This window comes from Brienomyrus brachyistius, chromosome 4 (genome assembly GCF_023856365.1).
Source record: "Brienomyrus brachyistius isolate T26 chromosome 4, BBRACH_0.4, whole genome shotgun sequence".
Lineage (NCBI taxonomy): Eukaryota > Metazoa > Chordata > Actinopteri > Osteoglossiformes > Mormyridae > Brienomyrus > Brienomyrus brachyistius.
Genome location: NC_064536.1, coordinates 1,708,652 through 1,730,348, shown reverse-complemented (window position 1 = coordinate 1,730,348; position 21,697 = coordinate 1,708,652). Strand labels below are relative to the sequence as shown.

At 45.8% G+C, this 21,697-nt stretch overlaps 3 protein-coding genes across 6 annotated transcripts; 2 read left to right on the top strand and 1 right to left on the bottom strand.

Moving 5' to 3' along the window:
• The first annotated feature begins 1,454 nt into the window (after positions 1–1,454).
• ap1g2 (adaptor related protein complex 1 subunit gamma 2) lies at positions 1,455–14,921 on the top strand. Of its 4 annotated transcripts, none has more exons than XM_049011565.1 (22): positions 1,455–1,545; positions 2,599–2,885; positions 3,408–3,532; positions 3,703–3,844; positions 3,990–4,086; positions 5,102–5,178; positions 5,304–5,399; positions 5,558–5,638; positions 5,984–6,082; positions 6,353–6,408; positions 6,914–7,027; positions 7,793–7,933; positions 8,251–8,305; positions 8,711–8,833; positions 9,488–9,577; positions 9,675–9,802; positions 10,244–10,348; positions 10,499–10,637; positions 10,900–11,047; positions 11,145–11,296; positions 11,628–11,726; positions 13,263–14,921. In XM_049011565.1, exons 2-22 carry the CDS (start codon positions 2,685–2,687, stop codon positions 13,362–13,364), a joined length of 2,370 nt encoding a protein of 789 aa, XP_048867522.1. In that variant the 5' UTR covers positions 1,455–1,545; positions 2,599–2,684; the 3' UTR covers positions 13,365–14,921. The 4 variants fall into 4 exon arrangements, with proteins under 4 accessions (XP_048867522.1, XP_048867521.1, XP_048867524.1 ...); XM_049011564.1 differs by having other exon boundaries at positions 1,460–1,641; XM_049011567.1 differs by lacking the exon at positions 1,455–1,545 and adding an exon at positions 1,677–1,832.
• Positions 14,922–15,054: 133 nt separating this feature from the next.
• On the bottom strand, positions 15,055–16,624 carry nedd8l (NEDD8 ubiquitin like modifier, like). Its single transcript, XM_049011779.1, has 4 exons — positions 16,401–16,624; positions 15,919–15,966; positions 15,529–15,611; positions 15,055–15,422 (listed from the first exon to the last, which is right to left on the bottom strand). Exons 1-4 carry the CDS (start codon positions 16,416–16,418, stop codon positions 15,305–15,307), a joined length of 267 nt encoding a protein of 88 aa, XP_048867736.1. The 5' UTR covers positions 16,419–16,624; the 3' UTR covers positions 15,055–15,304.
• A 968-nt stretch (positions 16,625–17,592) lies between these two features.
• On the top strand, positions 17,593–19,894 carry zp3f.2 (zona pellucida glycoprotein 3f, tandem duplicate 2). Its single transcript, XM_049011737.1, has 10 exons — positions 17,593–17,747; positions 17,833–18,014; positions 18,097–18,200; positions 18,480–18,571; positions 18,644–18,824; positions 18,907–19,012; positions 19,223–19,311; positions 19,383–19,474; positions 19,575–19,656; positions 19,774–19,894. The coding sequence occupies exons 1-9, from the start codon at positions 17,687–17,689 to the stop codon at positions 19,637–19,639; spliced, it is 972 nt and encodes a 323-aa protein (XP_048867694.1). The 5' UTR covers positions 17,593–17,686; the 3' UTR covers positions 19,640–19,656; positions 19,774–19,894.
• Positions 19,895–21,697: the final 1,803 nt, after the last annotated feature.

The following is a 21,697-nucleotide window of genomic DNA, read 5'->3' as shown; positions in this document are numbered from 1 at the left end:
CTCACAACCCCAGAGCTGTGACCTCACAACCCCAGAGCTGTCGCTCTGAATCCTGCCTCTTCTCGGTGTGTGGAGGTTACAAGTTCTCCCCATGACACTCAGACTTTCACCCACTGTCCAAAAACATGCAGTTAAATTGCAGTGTCTTTATATATCTGTCTTGCAATGGACTGGCATCCTGTCCAGCGTGTTCCTCTAGTCTATACCCAGCTGGACCTAAATTCCCTTCTTATTATTAGCTGGACAGTAATAATTATATGTATTGAAAGTTAAATGAAAACCATGCAGTGCAGGAACTTTTCCTATTGATGATATGATCATAACAGATTGCCTTCACTAAGATGGAGCTGCTATTCTGGAACACGTTATTTATACAGGATTGCCAACTCTCGCGCATCTGGCGTGACGCGCTTTCAGTCTCGCGCTCACGTGGGAAAAAAATCTATATTATTCGATTATAAGCCTAAAAATAGTTACATCAAAAGCGTTGGGGCAGTTTTCAAACCCTACAGATTACTTGCAAGGTAATAATACTGTTACTTACAAGTAAATGTATTTGCAGACTTCTCTCGAATTGGAAATCTCACTCTTGCCAGCTGACCAAAGTTCTTGGCAACCCTGCTTATAATGAATGTCCATTTCCTTCGATGCAGAGATAATTAATCAGCTTATGCCAGCAGTTCCACCACGTGTTGACCTTCAGTCATGCTTTAGATCTGAATTTCAGACACTTGCCCTGAAACGTGTTCAACGTTTGTTATACATGAGGTCCTGCACGAATGAACTTGCATGTAAAAAAAGGTTTTAAAAAGTATGCAATGAAAAAAAATAAAATGAGGTTTTTTTTCAATTAAAATAACACGATAGAAAGGAGTCTGTGTGGCAATATAAATGTTGACACGCACGATAAACTCTTCTGAAAATTGCCAGGTGATCGGGTACCTTCTGAAACACACACGCACAGACATTTGCATTGTCTTTGAGTTGAGAAAAATGACGGCAAACAGCTTGTTGAAATGCTTTCATCTGTCTACAGTGTGGATTCAATTTAACGCGAACTGACAGAAAGAGCCTCTCAGCATGCAGGTGACAGGCTCTTTGAACACTCCTGAAGCCAGACGAGGACCCAGCACACGCTTGGTTAACAGCGCCGCACTGCCAGTGCAGGCAGCACTGCATGTGAAATACTGCCCTTTTCAGATCAGCTCCCGGACCATTACATATTTATAACGAACGTGAAAATTATACTGCCGCATTCAACTCCGTTATTTGGTTCCAATGCACTTTAGTTTTGTTCCACCAAGATGCTGACCCGGCAAACACATGCATTTAAGAAAAGAGAGGAATTATTTGGGAATACAGTTACCAATACAGTGAAAGGCCCTTAAATGCACTTGTTGCTTTAAGGAGGGAAATAGAGCGGGCCCTTTAAGGGGCGCGGCTCCGCTGTCACGGGCTGTCAGATGATGGACGCGGGGCTGCGCCTGTGGTTTGTGTACAGCGAGAGTTTCAAATGGTCCTGGGTCAGCTGGCCGGTTCGGGCAGGTAAATTCATTCATTCATTCATTTAATGTGGCGTCCGGGCGGCGAGAAGCACCTAAGCGAAAGTAACCCGCACTCAGAAGACGGCAAACTGCGAAGGTAAGGCGGAAAAGGAGCCTCTGGCCGGGCTGCTAGTTATCCTGTATTCCTACGTGCGGGTTTAACGGTTAACTGGATAACTACCCACCCCGCACTCGGACGACTCGCTACTGGGAAGTTGCTGTCATATATTCATGACGTGAAGGGGTCTGACAGTGCAATTAGCTTACAGGCGTAGACTGCATGTTTTGGTGCGTTGCCTTCGTCTAGTATCTAGAATTATAGATTTATTCGGAGTATTTTTGCAGTGTGTCGATTTGAACTTGTCACTCGAAAAACGCAGTAGGCAATTTATGTACATTAATACCCCTTTTCTGATTTTTTTTTTTGTGGAAATATAATGGCTGGATTCTACTGATTTCTAGAATAAATCGGTATTTATTATGCGTCTCACCCCGCCAGTCATGACCACCGCGACCGGCCGGGTCTGACCTCGGCTCGGTTGGGCTGCTGCCCTGCATCATCGGCCCGCTGTGTCGGCGGCCGCTCGCATGTAACGCTACCCCTCAATATGGCGATGGCACTGGGGGAGAGGACGGCGTTGGCCGTGTGGCGGAGCGCAGCGGCCGAGCCGGCCGAGGGGGGAGGGGGCGGCCAGGATGCCTTTGCGGACCGACTAGGAAGCGGCGCACCTGTCATGCGGAAATGCACAACCCAAAAGCGGGGACAGCGGGGACTCGCGGCGCTTCTACGCGTCTTTAAACTTAATAAAAACATCTGCGACAAAACAGTTGTCTTTCCCTTTAATTAAGTAACGCAACTGCCAAATATTTTCAATTCGTCTTGCTACGAATAGTTTACGTTGTTCCGGATATAGATTATACGTTTGCATAGTTTGAAATAAATGACAGTAGGTTTACAGTAAGTGCTTTGCTAATAATTGTTTGGCATTTTGATGTGTTAATTCTTTGTAAATGGCATTGCGTAATTGTCTCTTTTTTTTCTTCCCTCCCACAGCGAAACTTTTCCCTGTCTGCTGGGTGTGTTGTGGAAACGCGTCCAGATCTCCAGTGCTGGGAGTCTGATCTGACTATCTGGCAGGCATGTCCCCGTCAGTGCGGCTACAGGAGATGATCCGTGTGATCCGAAGTGCTCGGACCCAGTGCGAAGAGCGCGGAGTCATCCAGAAAGAGTGCGCAGCCATCAGGGCGCAGTTCCGGCAGGCAGACAATGGGGGACGCTCTCACAATTTGGCCAAGCTGCTTTACGTGCACATGCTAGGCTACCCCGCCCACTTTGGACAGGTAGGGGCTGGTATGGCTTGTAGTTAGTCTTGTTTGGCCAAATGTGACACAATGTGTTGCGGTTAATCTGGGTGCAACTATAAGTACATGTAAGATTAGAGCCAAATAAACTGTCCTGACTGTAAAAAACAAAAGCTCCACTTCAAACGTTGCTTGTTTTCATTCTAATGGCTTTTCTATTCAACCTCTGTGTTAGTTGTTGTATTGTGGCCACATACAGGATAATATTGACAATGGCTTGGTCCTTTATGTTGGAAACCAGCTTTGTGACCAAAAAAAGCTTTGCAGAATGGGGAAGAATTTCTTTTATTAAGCTCTTTATATGCAGATGCTAAAAAACACAAACGATAAGCTAGATAGTCGAATTGGGGCAGCAGCTCCTGATGAATGGTTAAGGATTTCCTTGCTTTATTCTATTTACTTAATCATGCATGATATCAGATGGATTTTTCAAAAATTTGTGTTTTGTGACCGATCTTCCCCTGTGGACCATGAGCTGCTATTACTCCTCCATGCCTCTAGATGGAGTGTGTGCGACTGATCGCTAGCCCTAGGTACAGCGAGAAGCGGGTGGGCTACCTGGGAGCCATGATGCTGCTGGATGAGAAGCAAGACGCTAGCCTGCTCATCACCAACTCCATCAAGAAGTGAGGCCCAGCCACATGGCGACCTCTGCTCCCCCCCATCCTCCATCATCCCCTCCCTGCTTGCTCACAGCTGTGGGACACTGTCACCCCGGTTCGCTGTGGCTTTTGTGGTTTCACCCTGGGGGATTCTGGGAACATAGAGATCCTGATGTTGCTGTTCTGTCCTTCAGTGACCTGTCTCACAGCAGCCCATACGTCCAGTCCCTGGCTCTCTGCACGCTGGCCTGCATGGGCTCTGCTGAGATGTGCCGTGACCTGGCTCCGGAGATCGACCGGCTTCTCAAGACAGCCAACGCCTATATCAAAAAGAAGGTCAGTGCTATTGTCAGCCCTTCTAGTCTCTGTAGACATAGATGCGGTGGTCGAAGCTGCAATGATAGTGATACTGATTGGTTTGCGGATGTCGAGATCCGTGGAGGTGATGGTGATGATGTTCTTGACATCCTGGTTGAGGCAGGCGGCGCTGTGTGCCGTCCACATCGTGAGGAAAGTCCCAGAACTGGCAGAACTCTTCAATACTGCTGCTCGGGCTCTGCTGACTGAGAAGAACCACGGTAACACTCATGTGTGAATGTAGTCGCCTGTCTCTGTATCTGTCTGTCTCTCTGTTCCTGTATGCCTGCCTCCCTGCCTGTCTGTCTCTGTATCTGAGTGTCTCTCTGTTCCTGTACAACTGCCTGTCTGTCTCTGTATCTGTCTGTCTCTCTGTTCCTGTATGCCTGCCTCCCTGCCTGTCTGTCTCTGTATCTGAGTGTCTCTCTGTTCCTGTACACCTGCCTGTCTGTCTCTGTATCTGTCTGTCTCTGTATCTGAGTGTCTCTCTGTTCCTGTACAACTGCCTGTCTGTCTCTGTATCTGTCTGTCTCTGTATCTGAGTGTCTCTCTGTTCCTGTACACCTGCCTGTCTGTCTCTGTATCTGTCTGTCTCTCTGTTCCTGTATGCCTGCCTCCCTGCCTGTCTGTCTCTGTATCTGAGTGTCTCTCTGTTCCTGTACACCTGCCTGTCTGTCTCTGTATCTGAGTGTCTCTCTGTTCCTGTACACCTGCCTGTCTGTCTCTGTATCTGTCTGTCTGTCTCTGTATCTGAGTGTCTCTCTGTTCCTGTACACCTGCCTGTCTGTCTCTGTCTGTCTCTGTATCTGAGTGTCTCTCTGTTCCTGTAGACCTGCCTGTCTGTCTCTGTCTGTCTCTGTATCTGAGTGTCTCTCTGTTCCTGTACACCTGCCTGTCTGTCTCTGTATCTGTCTGTCTCTGTATCTGAGTGTCTCTCTGTTCCTGTATGCCTGTCTGTCTCTTTGCCTCTGTATCCGAATGTCTCTCTGTTCCTGTACGCCTGCATGTTAGTTTCAGTGTGTCTTAATTGCTTGTCCATCGGGCTGCATTTCTGTGAGTGAGTCTCTGCGTCCTAGTGCTTCTGTTTAAATAGATCCTGAATTATTCATTACTTGTCGGTCTGTCTTTTAAGTGTTCTCCTTGCTGTGTCTCCTTCGCCATTAGTTTTATGCCACTTATTTTCCCATCTCCCTCCCTGTTTCCATCTCTCTCTCCCTCTCCCCCCACCTCTCCCAGGTGTTCTCCATGGAGCTGTCGTTCTCATCACAGAGCTGTGTGAACGAAACCCCAGCGCACTCCCTCACTTCCGCAAGGTACAGCACATGGAGAAATCTTAACTGAACTAAGAGATCGATCGATTATGCGACAGTAGTAGTAGCAGTGCTTTTAAAAGTGTAGCTGGTGCGTAGTTTAATTGGCCCTCTCTCCGTTCGTGCAGATAGTGCCCGATCTGGTCCACATAATGAAGGGCCTGGTGATGTCTGGTTACTCGCCGGAGCACAACGTGGCTGGGATCAGTGACCCTTTTCTTCAGGTCTGTCTCTTCCATATATGGGGGTGGGCACGTCCACGTATCCTGTGATACGGGGGTGACCGAACACCCGGTTATGGTTTGCACTCCCTCTCACTCCTGTTCCCACTGTGCATTCCACCCCTCCCTTCCCATCGCGATCCTCTCTTCCGCCCACTCAGGTGCGTATCCTGCGACTGCTGAGGATTCTCGGCCGTCACGACGACGAGGCGAGCGACGCCATGAATGACCTGCTGGCCCAGGTTAATAGACCGTCCTTTTTTGTGTTGCCTACGATGACCTGCCTGCTCTCACTTCTGCTTTATATAGATGACGGTTAAAACAACAGAAATGCTAACATCACTGTTGTTACTTCATCGCCATGCACTTATTATTGCAGGGCTCAGAAAGCCCTTTTATAAATAAGCCTTTATAAATTGATAAATGTATCAAATTGTGTGCTTCATAATGTGGATGGTTATTGGTAAGCAAGTACATAATAATGCTAGTATTGATCGCTTTTTGAGTCCGAATGTCTGTGTTCAGACTGGCTAGTCTTCTCAGGGTTGACTTTAATCCCTAGCCATTGTTCCTGGTGAATCCTGTAGGTGGCGACAAACACGGACAGCAGTAAGACTGCAGGCAGCGCTGTGCTGTACGAGACTGTTCTCACCATCATGGACATCAACTCCGAGTGTGGCCTGCGGGTTAGCGCCCACCTTCATCACCGTTGTCATCGTTTCCCACACGCGGTTTCAAACTGACAGGGCTAGTACTGTAGTACAGTACTTGTGTGCCGCTAGTACTGTAATTGTGTACCGTTCAGTTTCATTACCACTAGAGCTGCTTTTATGTACCGCTTTTGTAAATCGAGCCAGTGACCCTGAGTGATTATCAGCTCTTGTTCTGTTACAGTTGAATGCCGTTTACATTGAGCTGATAGAGCCATTCCTTTCGCTGTCTTTGGACTCTGACAGATTCTGGCCGTGAACATTCTGGGGCGATTCCTCCTGAGCAATGACAGGAACATACGGTGGGAGTCTCTCTCATCCTCCTTCACCTCCCTTTTTGTTTTTCCCTTCATCTTCATTCTCTCTCGTCCGTTCATTTTATCGGGGGGCCTCTTCAGTAAGTTGTCGGGAAGCATCTCGTGCCTTCCGTCTAGCCGCGTTGAAAGCTAGGCCTCCCCTGCCCTGTTTTGGGCCTTCTGCGTAGACGGCTGCTCTCATGTCGGTTTCCAACTTACCGAGAGGTTTTTGTCGTAAACCTCACTTTGATCTCTGTGTTTGAACCGCTTCCTGTAGCAGCCCCCACCTGCTGTCTTTGTGCATTTCCTCCTGCGGTTAGCCGTGCAGTTGGACTCGTTGTCTGATTACGTAACCCTGTGCCCTGTGATACTCCTGCTGTCTCCTCCTGAGTGCCCCCCCCCCCCCCCCCGCCTCTTGCCCTTTCTCTCCTGAGATCACGCCTCATCCTGTGATCGTCTACTGGGTGAGTGGCTGGATTATGTTAAACAAATCTGTCTTATCGCATCTCAGCTACGTGTCCATGATGTCGCTGCAGAAGATCGTACAGACAGACCACAACGCCGTTCAGAGGCACAGGGGGACCATTGTGGACTGTCTGAAGGATCAGGACGCGTCCGTGAAACGGTAAACTGTCAGCTGTCGTCCTAAGGGATGATGTCGTAGTCAAGGTTACCGCAGTGCAGTTGACGCCGGGTAGCAGGAGTTTGGTTATGTCACAGTGCAGAATAGTAATTAAGTATTAACTAGTATTCCAGTCATCATTGCATATTTTCTAGGTAGTCATGTATAGGGTGACTGGTCAAGCAGAAATAGACTCAAAAGCAGAAGCACCAAACACATGCATACACTCACACACACACACAGTCTACGTATTCATGTCTTTTTGGACACTCTATTCATTTCTATGATCATAACTCTAATCCCAACTGTGACAACTATACAATCCTAACCATAAGTAACCAAACAACATTATACTTTTTTTGTTGTTATTTTTAGTCTTTTGTTTGCATTCACAGATGTTTTATAAAATTGGTATTATCCTTGCTGGGGCAGAAAAAATGTCCCCACAAGGTAAAATGTTACAGGTTTTTATCACATTGTGGGGAAATCTGGTCCCCAGTATGTAATAATTACAGAGAGACAGAGAGTTTAAAGCTGCCTATGCTTTGATTCAGCTTAATATTGTTTAGGTGATAAAACCGTGTCCAGAATGGTTCAGAATGGAACATGTGACCCAGAACTTTCAGGCTTAAATCCCCAGAAGGGGCGTTTTTGTCGTAAGGCAGATGTTTAATATGGTCTGGTGTAGCTTTGCGAATAAGTTATTTGGTTAGTGGCACAGTGCCGTTGTTGCCCTGAATGACTGACTGGGACCTTGTGGAACCTCAGGCGGGCTCTGGAGCTGTCCTTGGCTCTGGTTTCGGCCGCCAACATCCGCTCGCTGATGAAGGAGCTGCTCCTCTTCCTCTCTTGCTGCCCCCCCGAGCTGCGGGCGCAGACGGCTTCGGGGATCTTCAACGCCGCCGAGAGGTCAGCCACGCGTCGGCCTTCTCTGCCCTGACATCCCGCCCCCCTGTGTCCCACATCCTCACCCCAGTAATGTTCACGGACGCACATCTGGGTGTCTCTTTTGTCCGATTGGTGCGTCTCACTCCTCGGCACATGCCAGCTTCCTGACTTCTCAGGGTCCCCATTCCCCCCCCCCCCCCCCCCCCATACTTGGAATAGTCCTAATACTTGGGGAGTGGCACTATTGGTGTGTTTTTGTTCATGTTGGGTGGAGGGGGGATGTTTTGTTCTTTCAAAGCTGCGCTGAACACCACCATGCCTCTGTGTGTCTCTGTCAGGTTTGCCCCCTCTCAGCGCTGGCACATCGACACCGTCTTGCATGTCCTCACGACGGTAAATAGCCCCCCCCACTCCACCCCCCCCAAAATATGGCCGCTCAGCCTGCCACCTGCTTCAAATTGGGCTCGCTTCCCCACATGAGCTCAGATCTTTATGACACGGGGTTAAGATAAAGTGACATTTCATCATTTCCTGGGGGGGTCTGATCCCCTCTGACACATATATACAGGGAAGGTTCTCAATAAGTGAGCGAGGGGATCGATTTTAAGAAGAGATTTGGGGATTCGGAAGTTATGAAAACATTAGAAAAATAAAAAACCCAATCTGTTTTTACTGACAGTTTACTCTCTCTCTGATTATGATGTGCCGATGGCAGCTGCTCACTGCATACATTCGCATACAGATTAGATGGTTTGTTGGGCTTCTCAGAGCAGCGTGATGCACTGTCCTCTCTCACAGGCAGGGGGCGACGTAAGGGATGAAATGGTGCCCAGTTTGATCCAGCTCATCACCACAGCAACGGAGCTCCACTGCTACACCGTGCACAAACTGTACCGTGCACTGGTGGCAGACATTTCACAGGTTGCTGCATCCCCACGTGAAAGCGTGTCGCTCTGCTTTTGTTTGTTTGTTTTTGGTCGTGTGTGTGCGTGTGTATGTGCGTGTGTGTGTGCGTGTGCGTGCTTCGAACAGTCATTAGTCAGAGTGGTACTGTTTTTCTAAGGATGATGGTGAAACCACTGTACTTGACTGTATATTGCCTTAGGATTCTCTGTGTATGACCTACGGCTCAATATGTGATTGTGTATACATGTATATATGCGACCAGTCAAAGTTTTTACATGCAAATCTAGAAAATCTCAGTGCAAAAACTATGACTGGTAATGTATCCAGATATGATTGTCATTCTGTATGGCTGTGACGAGTGACGTAACCATAAATGTCACTCTGTGTCTCTCTGTATACTTGGCCATATATGTGACTATATAGATGTATACAAGTAAGAAGGGCCACACAAAGACCGTTCCCCCACCTTCTCCAAACCAAAGCTACCACGCACACACAATCTCCCCCCCCCCCCCCCCAAAACTCCTCCCCTTACAGATGGTGCTGCAAATAGGCCTGAGTATGAACGCTGTGTGGCTGTGTGTGTGTGCCTGTTCGTGTGTGTGTCTGTGGGGGGGGGTGTATGTGTCCTTTCTCTGACTCTGAGAGTGACTCTAAGACTCTGTGCAGCAATCTCTGGTGCAGGTGGCTTGCTGGTGTATTGGGGAGTACGGCGACCTGTTGCTGCGAGGAGAGTGTGAGGAGACGGAGCCCGTGCAGGTAGCACCCCCCCCTGCCCCCCCCCCCCGATGGCGGAAGCAAAGCACCGCCGCCCTGCTGCCCTCTCACATGCGTCTTTCCTCTCTGTGGCGGCCAGGTGACAGAAGACGATGTTCTGGACGCCCTGGAAACAGTCCTGCAGTCTCACATGTCGGCCCCGACGACCAGGGGCTTCGCGCTCACGGCCACCATGAAGCTGAGCACACGCATCTCGCGCAATGTGGAGTAAGACCTCATTTTTGTAGCCCTACTGCTGCTTCTGCTACCGATCAAGCCATAACCCTACTTCTACACCCCGGGCTACTACTGTACAGATTCTAACAGAGCTTGCATGTGCACTATTACACTATTACAGCTATAATAACCCTAACCCTATAATCTTAATCCGGTCCTTGGGGAACATCAGACGGTCCATGACTTTGCATATATTATGTAGTTATTGCTAACGCCATCCCTGTGCTACCCGCCCCCCATCAACGAATTTCATTGTCATGGGACACTTTTCATCATATTTTTCTGGGTGCAGTGGACCAAGCTGAAAGGCACACTAGTTCCCAAAATATTTTATGGATGTAATATGAAAATGTGCATTCCTGAAAAACTATTTGTGAGCATATTTCCTCAGTTATGTTTTTTTACTGTGATGTACTGTGTTTTCTTTGGTAGCCGCATCAGAAGCATCGTTAGCATTTATGGAAGCTGCATTGACGTGGAGCTCCAGCAGAGGGCAGTAGAATACAACGCACTCTTCAAAAAATATGACCACATGAGGTACTGGGGTAGGAGCCAGAGATGCAAGATCGTGACGGTGTTGAAACACTTTGAATATTCAGCCTGCGCTGCAGGGACTGTGTCACTGCTGCCATCTTGGCTCTTTGACAGACGGCAGTGACCTTAATGCCTGTGCTGTTCCGTGTCCAGGGCTGCCGTGCTGGAGCGGATGCCCGTGATTGACAAGAGCTCCCCAGGACATGACAATGGGGAGCCGGCGGTGATCCAGGGGCCAGACAAAACCAAGAACAACCCAGTGATAACTTTGACCCAAGAGCCAACAAATCAGGTGAGATCTGGAGAGGCCAGCTGCTTACTTGTAACTGTGTATCTGATCTGTGGATTATGGCTTGACTAGGTAACTTAGCGTTGGTGTCCACAGTGCTGTCTCATGTTCCTGATGTTTCCGGGTTGCATCCCATCCTCCAATTGAGATCCATCTCCCCGCCTCTCATCTCGCTAACTCGGCTGTGATTGGCTCTCTAAGATGCTCGTCTCACGCCGCCTCTTCTCTCTCTCTCTCCTGCCACCCCCCCCCCCATTCCTTTCAGGCCCGTGACCTGTTGGACCTTCTAGGAGGTTCTGATGAACCAGCGCAGCCTAGCACCGTGCCGCCCACACCTGCAGCGCCCGTCCCTGATTCCGGAAGTGCTGGGGGGGACTTGCTAGACCTACTGGGGGGATTGAATCCTATACCAGGTGAGGGAGGGAGACATTGCAGAGACCAGTAATTCCAGTATCCAATCTGTTTTTTTTTATTATTTAAGATGTGTCATTGTCCCCTCCCTGGTGACAGACCCCAGTGCTACAATATACGAGCAGAACGGCGTGACTGTCAAACTGCGCTGTGATAGGCAGACTGATGTGGGCGTCACCGCCACGCTCATCGCCTCCAACGCCACGGACAGTGACATCACACAGTTCACCTTGCAGGCAGCGGTGCCCAAGGTCAGGCCCGGCTTGCGTCCCCCTGTGTCCCACGCCACCACATCCTGGGTGGCTATGCCCTGTCTCCTTGCCTGTCTTTCGTGGTTTGACATTTTTAACTCTGGATGTCAAGGGACAGATGTTAATTTATTCATTGCAGTGATCAAGCCGACTTGATGGTTTTAGGTGTCAAACATTCTTACCAAGTCATGTGACCCCCCCCCCCCATATTTAACCACTTAAATTACCGTTGATATATAATGCATTTGTTAGTTTATTTTAGGACTCCATGTCCTTAAGAAGGACATCAGTCTGTGAATGTGACCTCTGACCCCGTCACATGGTCTCTCAGTGTGTTCAGTTACAGATGAGGGCGCCCAGTGGGGATGTGCTTCCGGCTCGGGGAGCCGGTCAGGTGACCCAGACTGTCCACCTCAACAATCCCAACAAGGTTTGTTTGTTTGTTTGTTTTGTTTTATCAGCCTGATTTATGCCATTATTTTCCTCTTGTCACATCACCGTAGCATCTTAAAAGGTAACTTTATCAAAAGCATCTCACACAGCTGACACTTTGACGCCTTAACCCGCATACCCGGCTACCTCTACCATCCGCTATTTAAGGGGCCCATGATGCTTCCCACACAGATACAGGGGAGGGGACAGACGGTTCCAGGCCCCTTACAATGAATAAGCCCAGCAGAGGAGACTGGGGTGGCCTGGACCCCGAAAACGTGCAAACACACTGATGAGCCAAAACATTATGACCAACCCCCCTATGAAGCCAGTAATGTTTATTATCTAATAACAGCATCGCAAGGTCTGGGATATATTAGATGGCAAGCCAACATTTGCCACTCACAGTCCGTGTTGGTTCCAGAAGAAATGGGCAGGGATAAAGATCTAAGGGACTTTGACGGGCCGGATTGTTATGGCCCGGCGACTGGGTCAGAGCATCTCCGAAATGGCAAGATTTGTGGCGTGCTCATGGTCAGCTGTGGTGAGTACCTACGGACAGCGGTCCGACGAGGGGAAAGTCACAATCCGCCAGCAGGGTGCTGCATGGCGAGGACTCATCGACGCGAGATGTGGACAAAGGTTATTGTATGTGGTACAAACCAGAGGTGCGGACTCCAGTCACTGACTCGCGACTCTACTCGGACTCAAGTCACAAATTTGATGATGAATAAAACTGATGGAAAGACTTGGACTCGACTTTGACTTGAGGGCAGTAACTCAAGACTTGGTCCCGACTTGGACCCTAAGATTCAAAAAGACTTCAGGTTACTGTCCCACTCTGGATAACGTTATGTTAATTTTATAATTCCTGTGTATATTAATTCTCTGCTGTCTGCATTTTCAATGGGCTGAATGCACGGTCTCCTGAGATAGTTTGTTGGAACGATGCATAACTCCCAGCATATACACAGATGAAAAACGGTGTGAGGACAACCAAGAGTGGACGCTCTCTTTCCAACCGATTTCTGCCTATAAAGAACATACTCTGCGACTTACCAGTAAGTTTTTACTGCAGCAAGCCTTAATCCCTAAAGGAAGAAAACTGACCTAGGTAGTAACTCAAGTTAGACATCAAATTTGATGACTTGATGATAGAAAAACTTGGACTTGAAGGGCAAATGACTCGAGACTTGACTCTGACTTGCCAAAGAATAACTTGTTCCCATCCCTGGTACAAAAACCATCATTCAACATATTGACTGTCAATGTTAGCTTACCATAAAATACATCCCAGACCTTGACATGCGCCATAGTTGAGATGGTTTACGTTATTTGCTTCACATGGGGGTAATCGTGATTTTTCAGCTTGTCGCTGTACATCTTGGAGTCCATTTCGCTCATGTCACACACTGGCTAATTACCAACCGTCTGCCACCATGTTGTCTGCCCTTATCCTTTTCCACTGTCTTCTCACGGTCACTGATAGAACCCTTAGACCCCCATTTAGATTATGTATCCTTGCTCGCTCCAGGTGAGTTTGCGGATGCGGATCCGGATCTCGTACTGCAGTGGAGGCTCGACGTGCCAGAACACCGTGCAGGTGGACTCCTTCCCCGCCTCAGCGAGCCACTGACACACTTGTGTCCAAAAGCCGGCCCGGCAGCTTGCAACGTCGCAGTATTTCTGGTAGCTGTGCGGTCAAGCAGACTGTCGTGGATCAACGCAGACCTGGGGCATTCCAATTCCGACATCCCTCCTGGGCTCCTGTCAGTCTTGCAATCTCTGTCAGCCACCAACATTAATCTCACCTTGCAGAGTCAGACATTATGCTCTTGATACTTTATGTACGTTATGTAAATTTCCCATAAAGCTCGACTTCTTTCTCTCTTGGGGGGCTGTGCACTGTGGCTATTAGCAGGGGGTGTGACTGGCCCAACTACTTTCAGGAAAACTCCAACAGAGGAACTGTAACAGGGCTGAGAATCGGAATCTAATTCTCAGATAGCAAGTTAGCTGAAAGAATCTGTGCAATTTCGGTTAATCTAACAACTAATGAAGGCTAATTCTTTGAGATCAGGGTGACCAAACAATCCAGCCAACAAGACACAAAATTGCCCACCCCAGTCCTCTGATCGTATAAAAAGTCTCATTGACTCAAACCTTTTGTCATGCATTTCTGCTTATCCTGATTTTTTTCTGTACTTCCTGCTTGTAGTGCACTAAGGTGTCCTGTTTTATACAGGGAGGGGCCAGCCTCTGCTGCATGATTTTATAGCAGCAAGTGCCAAAAAAACAGAGCACAGACAAATTCCAGCTTTTATGTAATCCAAAAAAAAATGTATTTTTAAAATCCAGTAGGTGGAAAAGGTCACTTTCCCTTCTTTAATGTTAAAGATCATTGGTCAATTACTAGTCACAAATTGATGTTTATGATACTAACGTGAATTACATAAGGCCTTGCCACGTTATTCTTGTGTGCTATGTGTTTGGCCACGTATTCGGAACCCCCAGCTGCCTTGGGCCCGTCTCCTTCCTTGGTCTTTGTGTGTACTGGTCTGCCTGGGACTGTGGTATTAATGAAACCTGGGGTGGTTCTGTCTGTGGATGATGTGAATGTGTGTGTCCCCCCCCGTCCAATTCCACCCATTCTGTCCCAGTGCATTAATATACTGAAAGGTCACAATTGTATGGGAAGCTATTTTAATTTTCTCGAGATGTGTTCTCGAATCTCTCATACTAATGTATGTGTTCTCAATATACAGCGAGAGCCTTCCCTCTCACGGGGAAGCTGCAATATGGTAAGACAGTACTTCATCACGTGAATCTTTGAAAAGAGTTTTCAATCTCTTGATTATTGGAAGGGAAAGCTAATTTGGTTTGAACTTTTATCCTTCTCTCTCTCAAGTCTTTTTATATTGTGTTACCTGAAAAATCTGTGTGTCGTGTATAAAATGCAATCTCCACCTTATTGACAAACTGAGGACGTATTCTGAAAAGATGTTATACATTTTTTCCGTGAAATATTCAGAAACACAGGGAAACATTAGCAATCAAATGAAATTAATAAGGTGGTGCAAGGAAGGTTTGAAATTTTTTTAATAAAAGGATAAATTAATCCAACGCTGTCTTGCTAGCATTTCGTATCTTGAAAGACTGCACAATGCCTCACTGCTGGATCTCACAAACTTATGCTGACAAAATATGTAGATACCCTGCATGCTGTATCGGTTTTGAAATCAAATTCGCATTAATATTGAGCGGGAACAGCTTCAATTTTATACACATTTGGTTTTCTAAATACCAGATTAAAGAGGCTTCCAAAGGACAATTAACTTTTTATTATAGCATTCAATGGTCAAGTTGACCTGGGTAATACACAAACATACAATTTTGTTTTTGCGCAAACATAAAGTCAAAGTAAGGGTTGCTAATGTCTTATTACATATCCTACAAATGTTTTATGGATAATCCATTGTTTTAAGGATGTGGAACAATAAGTCTACGACAAAAAAAAAAACACTGGGGGGGAGATGTGCATCCCAATGCTGATAAAGCTGACTGTCCTGGGGTGACCTACATGGGACAGAGGCTGAGGATACAACAGCAGCGGACCCCTCCTCGAAGTGCCAGGACAAGATGTAGCACGGAGCCACCCTGGATCTTATAGTCGGCAGCAGTCTTCTCGTCGTTCCTAAGCAGAAGACAGACAGCATAGTGATACGAGGGCTACTGCTAAGGCACTGGAGCACACAAGGCTTCCAGAAATGTCCACCTGAACACAGTGTCGTTTCCCTTACATTTGCTTTCCGCTGTAGATGAGCCTCTGTTGCTGAGGTGGAATCCCTTCTTTCTCTTCTACTCTCTCTTTAATCCTTTCCACCTGGAAGACGAGACCAAAGCACCAAGAAGGGTAATGCTCAATGCCCTTGTCTTCAATAGACATTTAGTATCACATTTCACATTAGCCTTTACATTTAGTTTCACATTTAGTTTACATTCACATTACTTTACATTTAGTTTACATTTCACATTTAGTATCACAAAGTGGCTATGTTTAGCTTCCAGTCTATGAACTATTTTCCAGCCAAGTCAGTCTAATATCTGTCGACGGAATACTTTCTTTTGACAATGATAGAAAAATAACGTAATCGAATAAAAAGGTAATATGTTTACACTCGTGAAAATACCTTGTCTGTGGGCTCTATATCAATCTCAATTTCCTTGCCTGTGAGAGTCTGGGGACAGGAAAACAACATGATTAGTGCTTGTATACTAACTTTTCATTATATTCTATGTCTGCCCTTCGGGTCGTGCTTATGTTGACTTCGCCATGATAATGCAAAAATCAGACAATTTAATAAACGACTCTGGTTATATTCAGACACACGTAGTTCGGTGACGGAAATATATCACGGAATAGATACAGATGGACGTTAGCGTACAGTTATAAGTAAATTTAATTGATCAGAATCTGACAGTTTACCGAGAAAGAACAACAAACACGTCTAGCCAGATAAAGTGGCTATGTGTAGCTTCCAGTCTATGGACTATTTTCCAGCCAAGTCAATCTAATATCTGACGACGGAATACTTTCTTTTAACAATGATAGAAAAATAACGTAACCGAATATACAAAGGTAACACGACAGACGACGAAACTGAAATCTTACCTTAACTTTAATCAGCATGTTGACTTTATTGAATAAATTCTTCTAGTGAATACAGTAATACGTTGTGAATAAACCCAGTTCAAGTATATCTGGGACTTAAAAAACACGAAATGTTTCAGGAGAAAAAATGCCGTCTATACTGCCAAAATTACTCCTTTTTCAGAATACGGCAAATCGAAACAACTTCCTGTGTAACGCAGAGAAAAACCCGACTCTCCCTTCGTGGCCAAAGAATAGTTCCGAGATACACATACAGCCACCCTGCAAAAATAAATAAATATACACAATCAAGTGATTGTCTGAGTAAAATAATCGAAATCTAACATTGTCAAGTTACTGTGCTTTATTCAGCTATTGACAGTATCATAACTATGAAAATCATGTCTTTAAATACAACTGCTTCGTACGTATAAGCAACCAGCATTACTGTGTGGCCAACCTTAAATAACCTTCTCCTGATTTTGCTATTACATTGGCTTTTGAAGAACAGTAATGTATGCCATAATGCCTTCACACTAACATTAAAATCGACATGTTCACGACAAACAGGGAGGATGCGTTTTCTAGGACTGTCCGCCTAACTAAAACATACCACCGCAACATCTGTATTACGATCATTGTCGCAAAGCCGGACTTAAGAATTTTACTAAATCCGATCGTAGAGTAGCCTGTCAAGTAACGAGTGACTTTCTTAACATGAATTTCAACTGCCCCAAAGAGAAACATTCTGTTTTGTGAATGTATTTTTTTTTCCGTGGATGACCTTCCTATATTTAACATATATTTATTAAATTGTAGCTCAAGCCCCGCACAAAACAACCCAGATAGCACAAATATGTTGAAATGACACTGATTCCATATCAGGCAAAAGGTTGAAACGACGTTCATCTTCAATGTTTCACTTTATATCATTATCCAATCAAGGTTTTGCCACCATCAATTTTCCATTATTGAAAATCTGACCAAATATCAATTCCGTTTCAATTCAACACATTTAACTGTAATTCAACGTTGAAACAATAACATGGTGCTATCTGGGAACCGCTAGTGTATAGTATTGTTAGCTTCTCTGAAGCCGATTTTGTGTTTCACCTGAGTTAAATCAATAATTAGGCAATCTCGTTGGTAATTCACTAGCGCATACTCTAATCTACTAGAGGATTTGTAGTAACTCGAGCTAATATCAAAATCTATTAGCAAGGTCCGTGTTACTTAGTGAAACGTAATTTCCTGTCTTAGGTCATTTATAAAACCAGAGAGGTTGCCCAACGTAATATTTCACCACAATGATCTTTTGGGTGGTACTCCTGGTTTTAACGGTGGTGGCTTTTGCTTCGGGAAGCGATGGTAATTGGAGTTTAGTTTTTGCATGTTTTGTTTCTGTAGTCGTTTGAATCAATTGTTCTAATGCCTTTTTTTTGTTTTTGTTAAGAGGTCAACGTAACATGTGATGGTGGTTCTGTCACCCTGACTTGGACGTTGAGCGCGTCCCTGGACGCCCATCCTTCACGGATTTTCCTCGGTAACTGCCACCCTTCCAGTTACTCAAACCATACTGGCCGAGGAGTGGCGACATTCAACGTTTTATTGAAGGATTGCCGATTCAAGCGTTTGGTATGCGTCCGAAATGGGTAGTGGGGGTTTTTTTTTTTTTTTTTTAAACCTTTTAATCCAGACTAATGACTCTTCTTGCTAGGTAACTGGAGACCACTTGATTTACAAGAATAGGCTTGCTTACAGACCTTTAGCAAAGCCTAACCCACCTGAAATATTTCACGAGGTTCTCTGTGTTTTCGATAGGTGAGTGTTGGCTAAGTTCCATTACAAGCTTTCCCTTAGTTTAGCTTTGAGAGGCTTCTAATCGATAAATATAGAAATGAGGCTTTGAAGTCCATAATGAGTGACTTGATTTGCCTGCTTTCCAGTGGTTAGTTTTTAAATTGCTTTAACTGTTAGGAGTTCATTCGGGTCTGATATTGGTCAGTGTCTTAAGGCATTTTGTTTTGTTCAAGACCCAGAATGCATTTTTTTTCTTCTCCCCTTAACTTTCATGTGGTCTTTTTTTTTTTTTTTGTTTAGGCCTGATAATTGGATACCGCCCCTCTTCAGCTCATCTCATGGGGCTGTCCATGGGTATGGGGGCCTGCACTTCTATATTGGGATTATGAATGGTGAGTAGGGTTGCAATGGGGTGGAAACTTTCAATTCCTTGGGACATTAAGCTGGGGAATCTTGTCCTGCAGATGACTTCAGTGGCCCGGCTCGGTCAGCTTCCTTTCCTGTGGGTTCCCAGATACCCATCTGGGCTGCAGTTGACCAACAGGCCCATATGCCCCTCATGTTGTTTCTTCAGGAGTGTGTGGCTGCCACAGTGCCTGAAATGGGCACCTCACACCAGGTCTACCCACTGATTACCAATGGCGGGTATGCTGTTTTTCAGAAGCGATTGAGTAAACACCTCAAGTAGATCTTAAAAACCTGCAGGAACTGTATCTTGTTTTTCTAGGTGCCTAGTGGACAGTAAGGAGAGCACATCAAAATTTCACCGTAGACACAGGACATCTGAAATGTTTCTGTCTCTGCAAGCCTTTGACTTTGGTGTTGGGGAAGATGTGAGTGAATTTATTAGTTCAATGTTTTCACCTTCAGGCTGAGTCTTGTGCAGTGTTTCACCCAGCATCTTCAAACACCCATAATGTCTCCTCTGGAATGCTCAGCTCACCTAGGGTAGCGGCCAATATTTGGTACACGTGCTCTGGGTAACAGTGACTGGGAGCAGCGTAACCCCACAATGGAGTAACTTCATTGTGGTTTCCTTCCAGGTGTACATCCACTGCAAGATTGCAGTTTGGGACCCAAAACATTTGAACAGGCAGATGAAAGCCTGCAACTATGTCAAAAAGCTTGACCGGTAAACATCAGTATCAGTTGAATGTTTATTATAGTGGGGGTGTTCAGTTAAATGTCACTTTTTGTTTATAGATGGGAGCTTCTGGATGATCCATCCAGGAACTCGCTTTGCAGCTGTTGCAACACCCAGTGCCACTATCGAAAGAGCAGGGCTGCCGAACTTGGTATGACTGGTTTTTGTCCATTGGATTTGCTGTATATGCATTGAGGTATTCTGTTTTAATATGGCTTTCAATACCAGGGTGACTAATGGCTTCTGTTCAGATTCACAGGGGCTGATCCAAAATGCTGTTCTTGGACCAATTACCATTGTTGATGTGCAACATTAGTCTGGCAAAATGACCAGGTCTGTCAACTTTGGTATTTTCACTTTTTGCTAATGGATTTGTCTTTTTATTTATTTATTTTTTTTTTATTTTATTTATTTTTTTTTTTTTGACAACGTCTTCCTCACCTTTTTCAGGGAGCAGTGGTGAGTTGTGTGGGGGGCCGTTTCAGAAGAAGTGAAGCTTCTGAAATTCTGTGTGCCAAAATGTTTTTGTACAGCAGTTTGCTTTAATTTTAAAATAAAATTTGAAGCTGAATGTTGGCAGGGTCTGACCCCAAGTGATTAAATGGTTCTGCACACTTCATATAGGTGGTGGTGGTGGATAGTGTACTTAAGCTTACAGCACGTTCAGGCAGCAAATCATACCCAGCTAGTTAAGTGCTGATACCTAATGTGTAGGTTTTTTTTTCGTGAGCCAATGATGTGCCAGGGCTGGAGTTGGCTTGTAGCACCTGCATTTCACTTGGATTCTGGCCAGGGAGGTGTTAACTATGATCTGTCAATGAGCTGTCAAAGCGCTGCCAGCCCACCAATGTTTAGTCCAGGACTACAAGGGTGCTATGGCATGGTTGAACTTTGCAGAAACTGCATATTTAGGCCATATTTGAAGGGATAAATATGGCAGCCTTATTGCACTGTGAACCTTCAAATGCAGTGCCTCAATCCAGCCTGAGGTTGGGCAGCTAGCCTTATCAAGTGATTCATGTATGTGTCGCAGTTCTGTAACATGGTTTGATGGGAACTGATCCAGATCTCAGATTACAAGGCTTAAACTTAAACCCACAGCAATGATAACATGCATTAGAGTATAATAATGCCGCTTCTTTCAAAAAGATTTGACCTGAAGGTCACGGGTCAAAAGTTAACTGGGGGGGTGTGGTTGTGGTGGTACGATGTGATGTCATGGGAGAGGGATTTATTTAAATTATAATTTTATATTGAGGAGTATGGGGTTTTGTCAGCCGCCGCCGGGGTGTGGGAGCTGAGCAGGTGCGTTACCTGATGGAGTGTGAGCGTACACTGTGCGGTACTGCGGTAAGGTCCCCATGGCTTTGGATAATCCGCAAAGGACTCAGAGCGATGCCGGAGAGCTGAGAGCCGTGCTGTGCAAGTCTGAGAGAGACTGACAGAATGTGACTCTGGGAGAAAATGATAGTTGGAGCAAAGAATGAGAGGAGGTGGAGGGTCTGACGTCCAATAAAAACGCTTAGCGGTAGTTTGACTGTGTGTGTTTTTCCTCATGCAACCATTTTGTATTACATCAGCGTAGGTCAAATCCCGATCAACTGTATGGGGCCGCACTTTGTACATCCCAGTAGGTCATCCGGGTCATCTCTAATAACTTGGGCCACACATCCAGTTGGACATTTTGTCTCCCATAAGAACCAGCCGCAGATTTTTATTACATCGAGCGGGGTTTTCCTCCTTTGGTAAGTATCATCGAGGCCTTACCATGCGTACCACGCCCCCACCAGTAGGCCGTGGAGAATATAGGGAGCTTTGCGCTGTAGGGCCAACACTAATTTTTAAAAAAATAGACATGTCCGGCACTCCCAAAATGAAAGATTCAACCTCACCTTCTAAGACTCAGCAGGAGCAGGAGGCTGTTATGCAGCCTCCGGGGGCTCCCAGGAAGTTTCGTACGACATGTAGACGGGTACCTACGATGCGAGCGTCGGAAGACCTGAGAGTTACCTGGGAGCTGCCCAACGGGGATAAACTGGTCTGCCTCTTTGACAACGTTGCGGAGGAACGGCGCGTCTGTCAGGTCACCGGAGAAGGCCTAGACCCCGCTTGAACATAGTTGTACATTTGTTTATTTTTCAAACATGTTGCACAAATTGTATACATTTATCAGATGAGGTTTTTTTGGTAATATAACTTGACCATAGTTTTTTAGTTACACAAATGTTTTAAAATGTAACAAGTTTTTCAAAGTAAGATGTACAAATGTTTTAAGACGTAAGATGTTTGGGTGTTTTACAAAAACATTTTGTTATGTGTATACAGCCCAAGCGTATTTTTAAAATGTACAAAGTTTTATGCATTCATTTTGTGA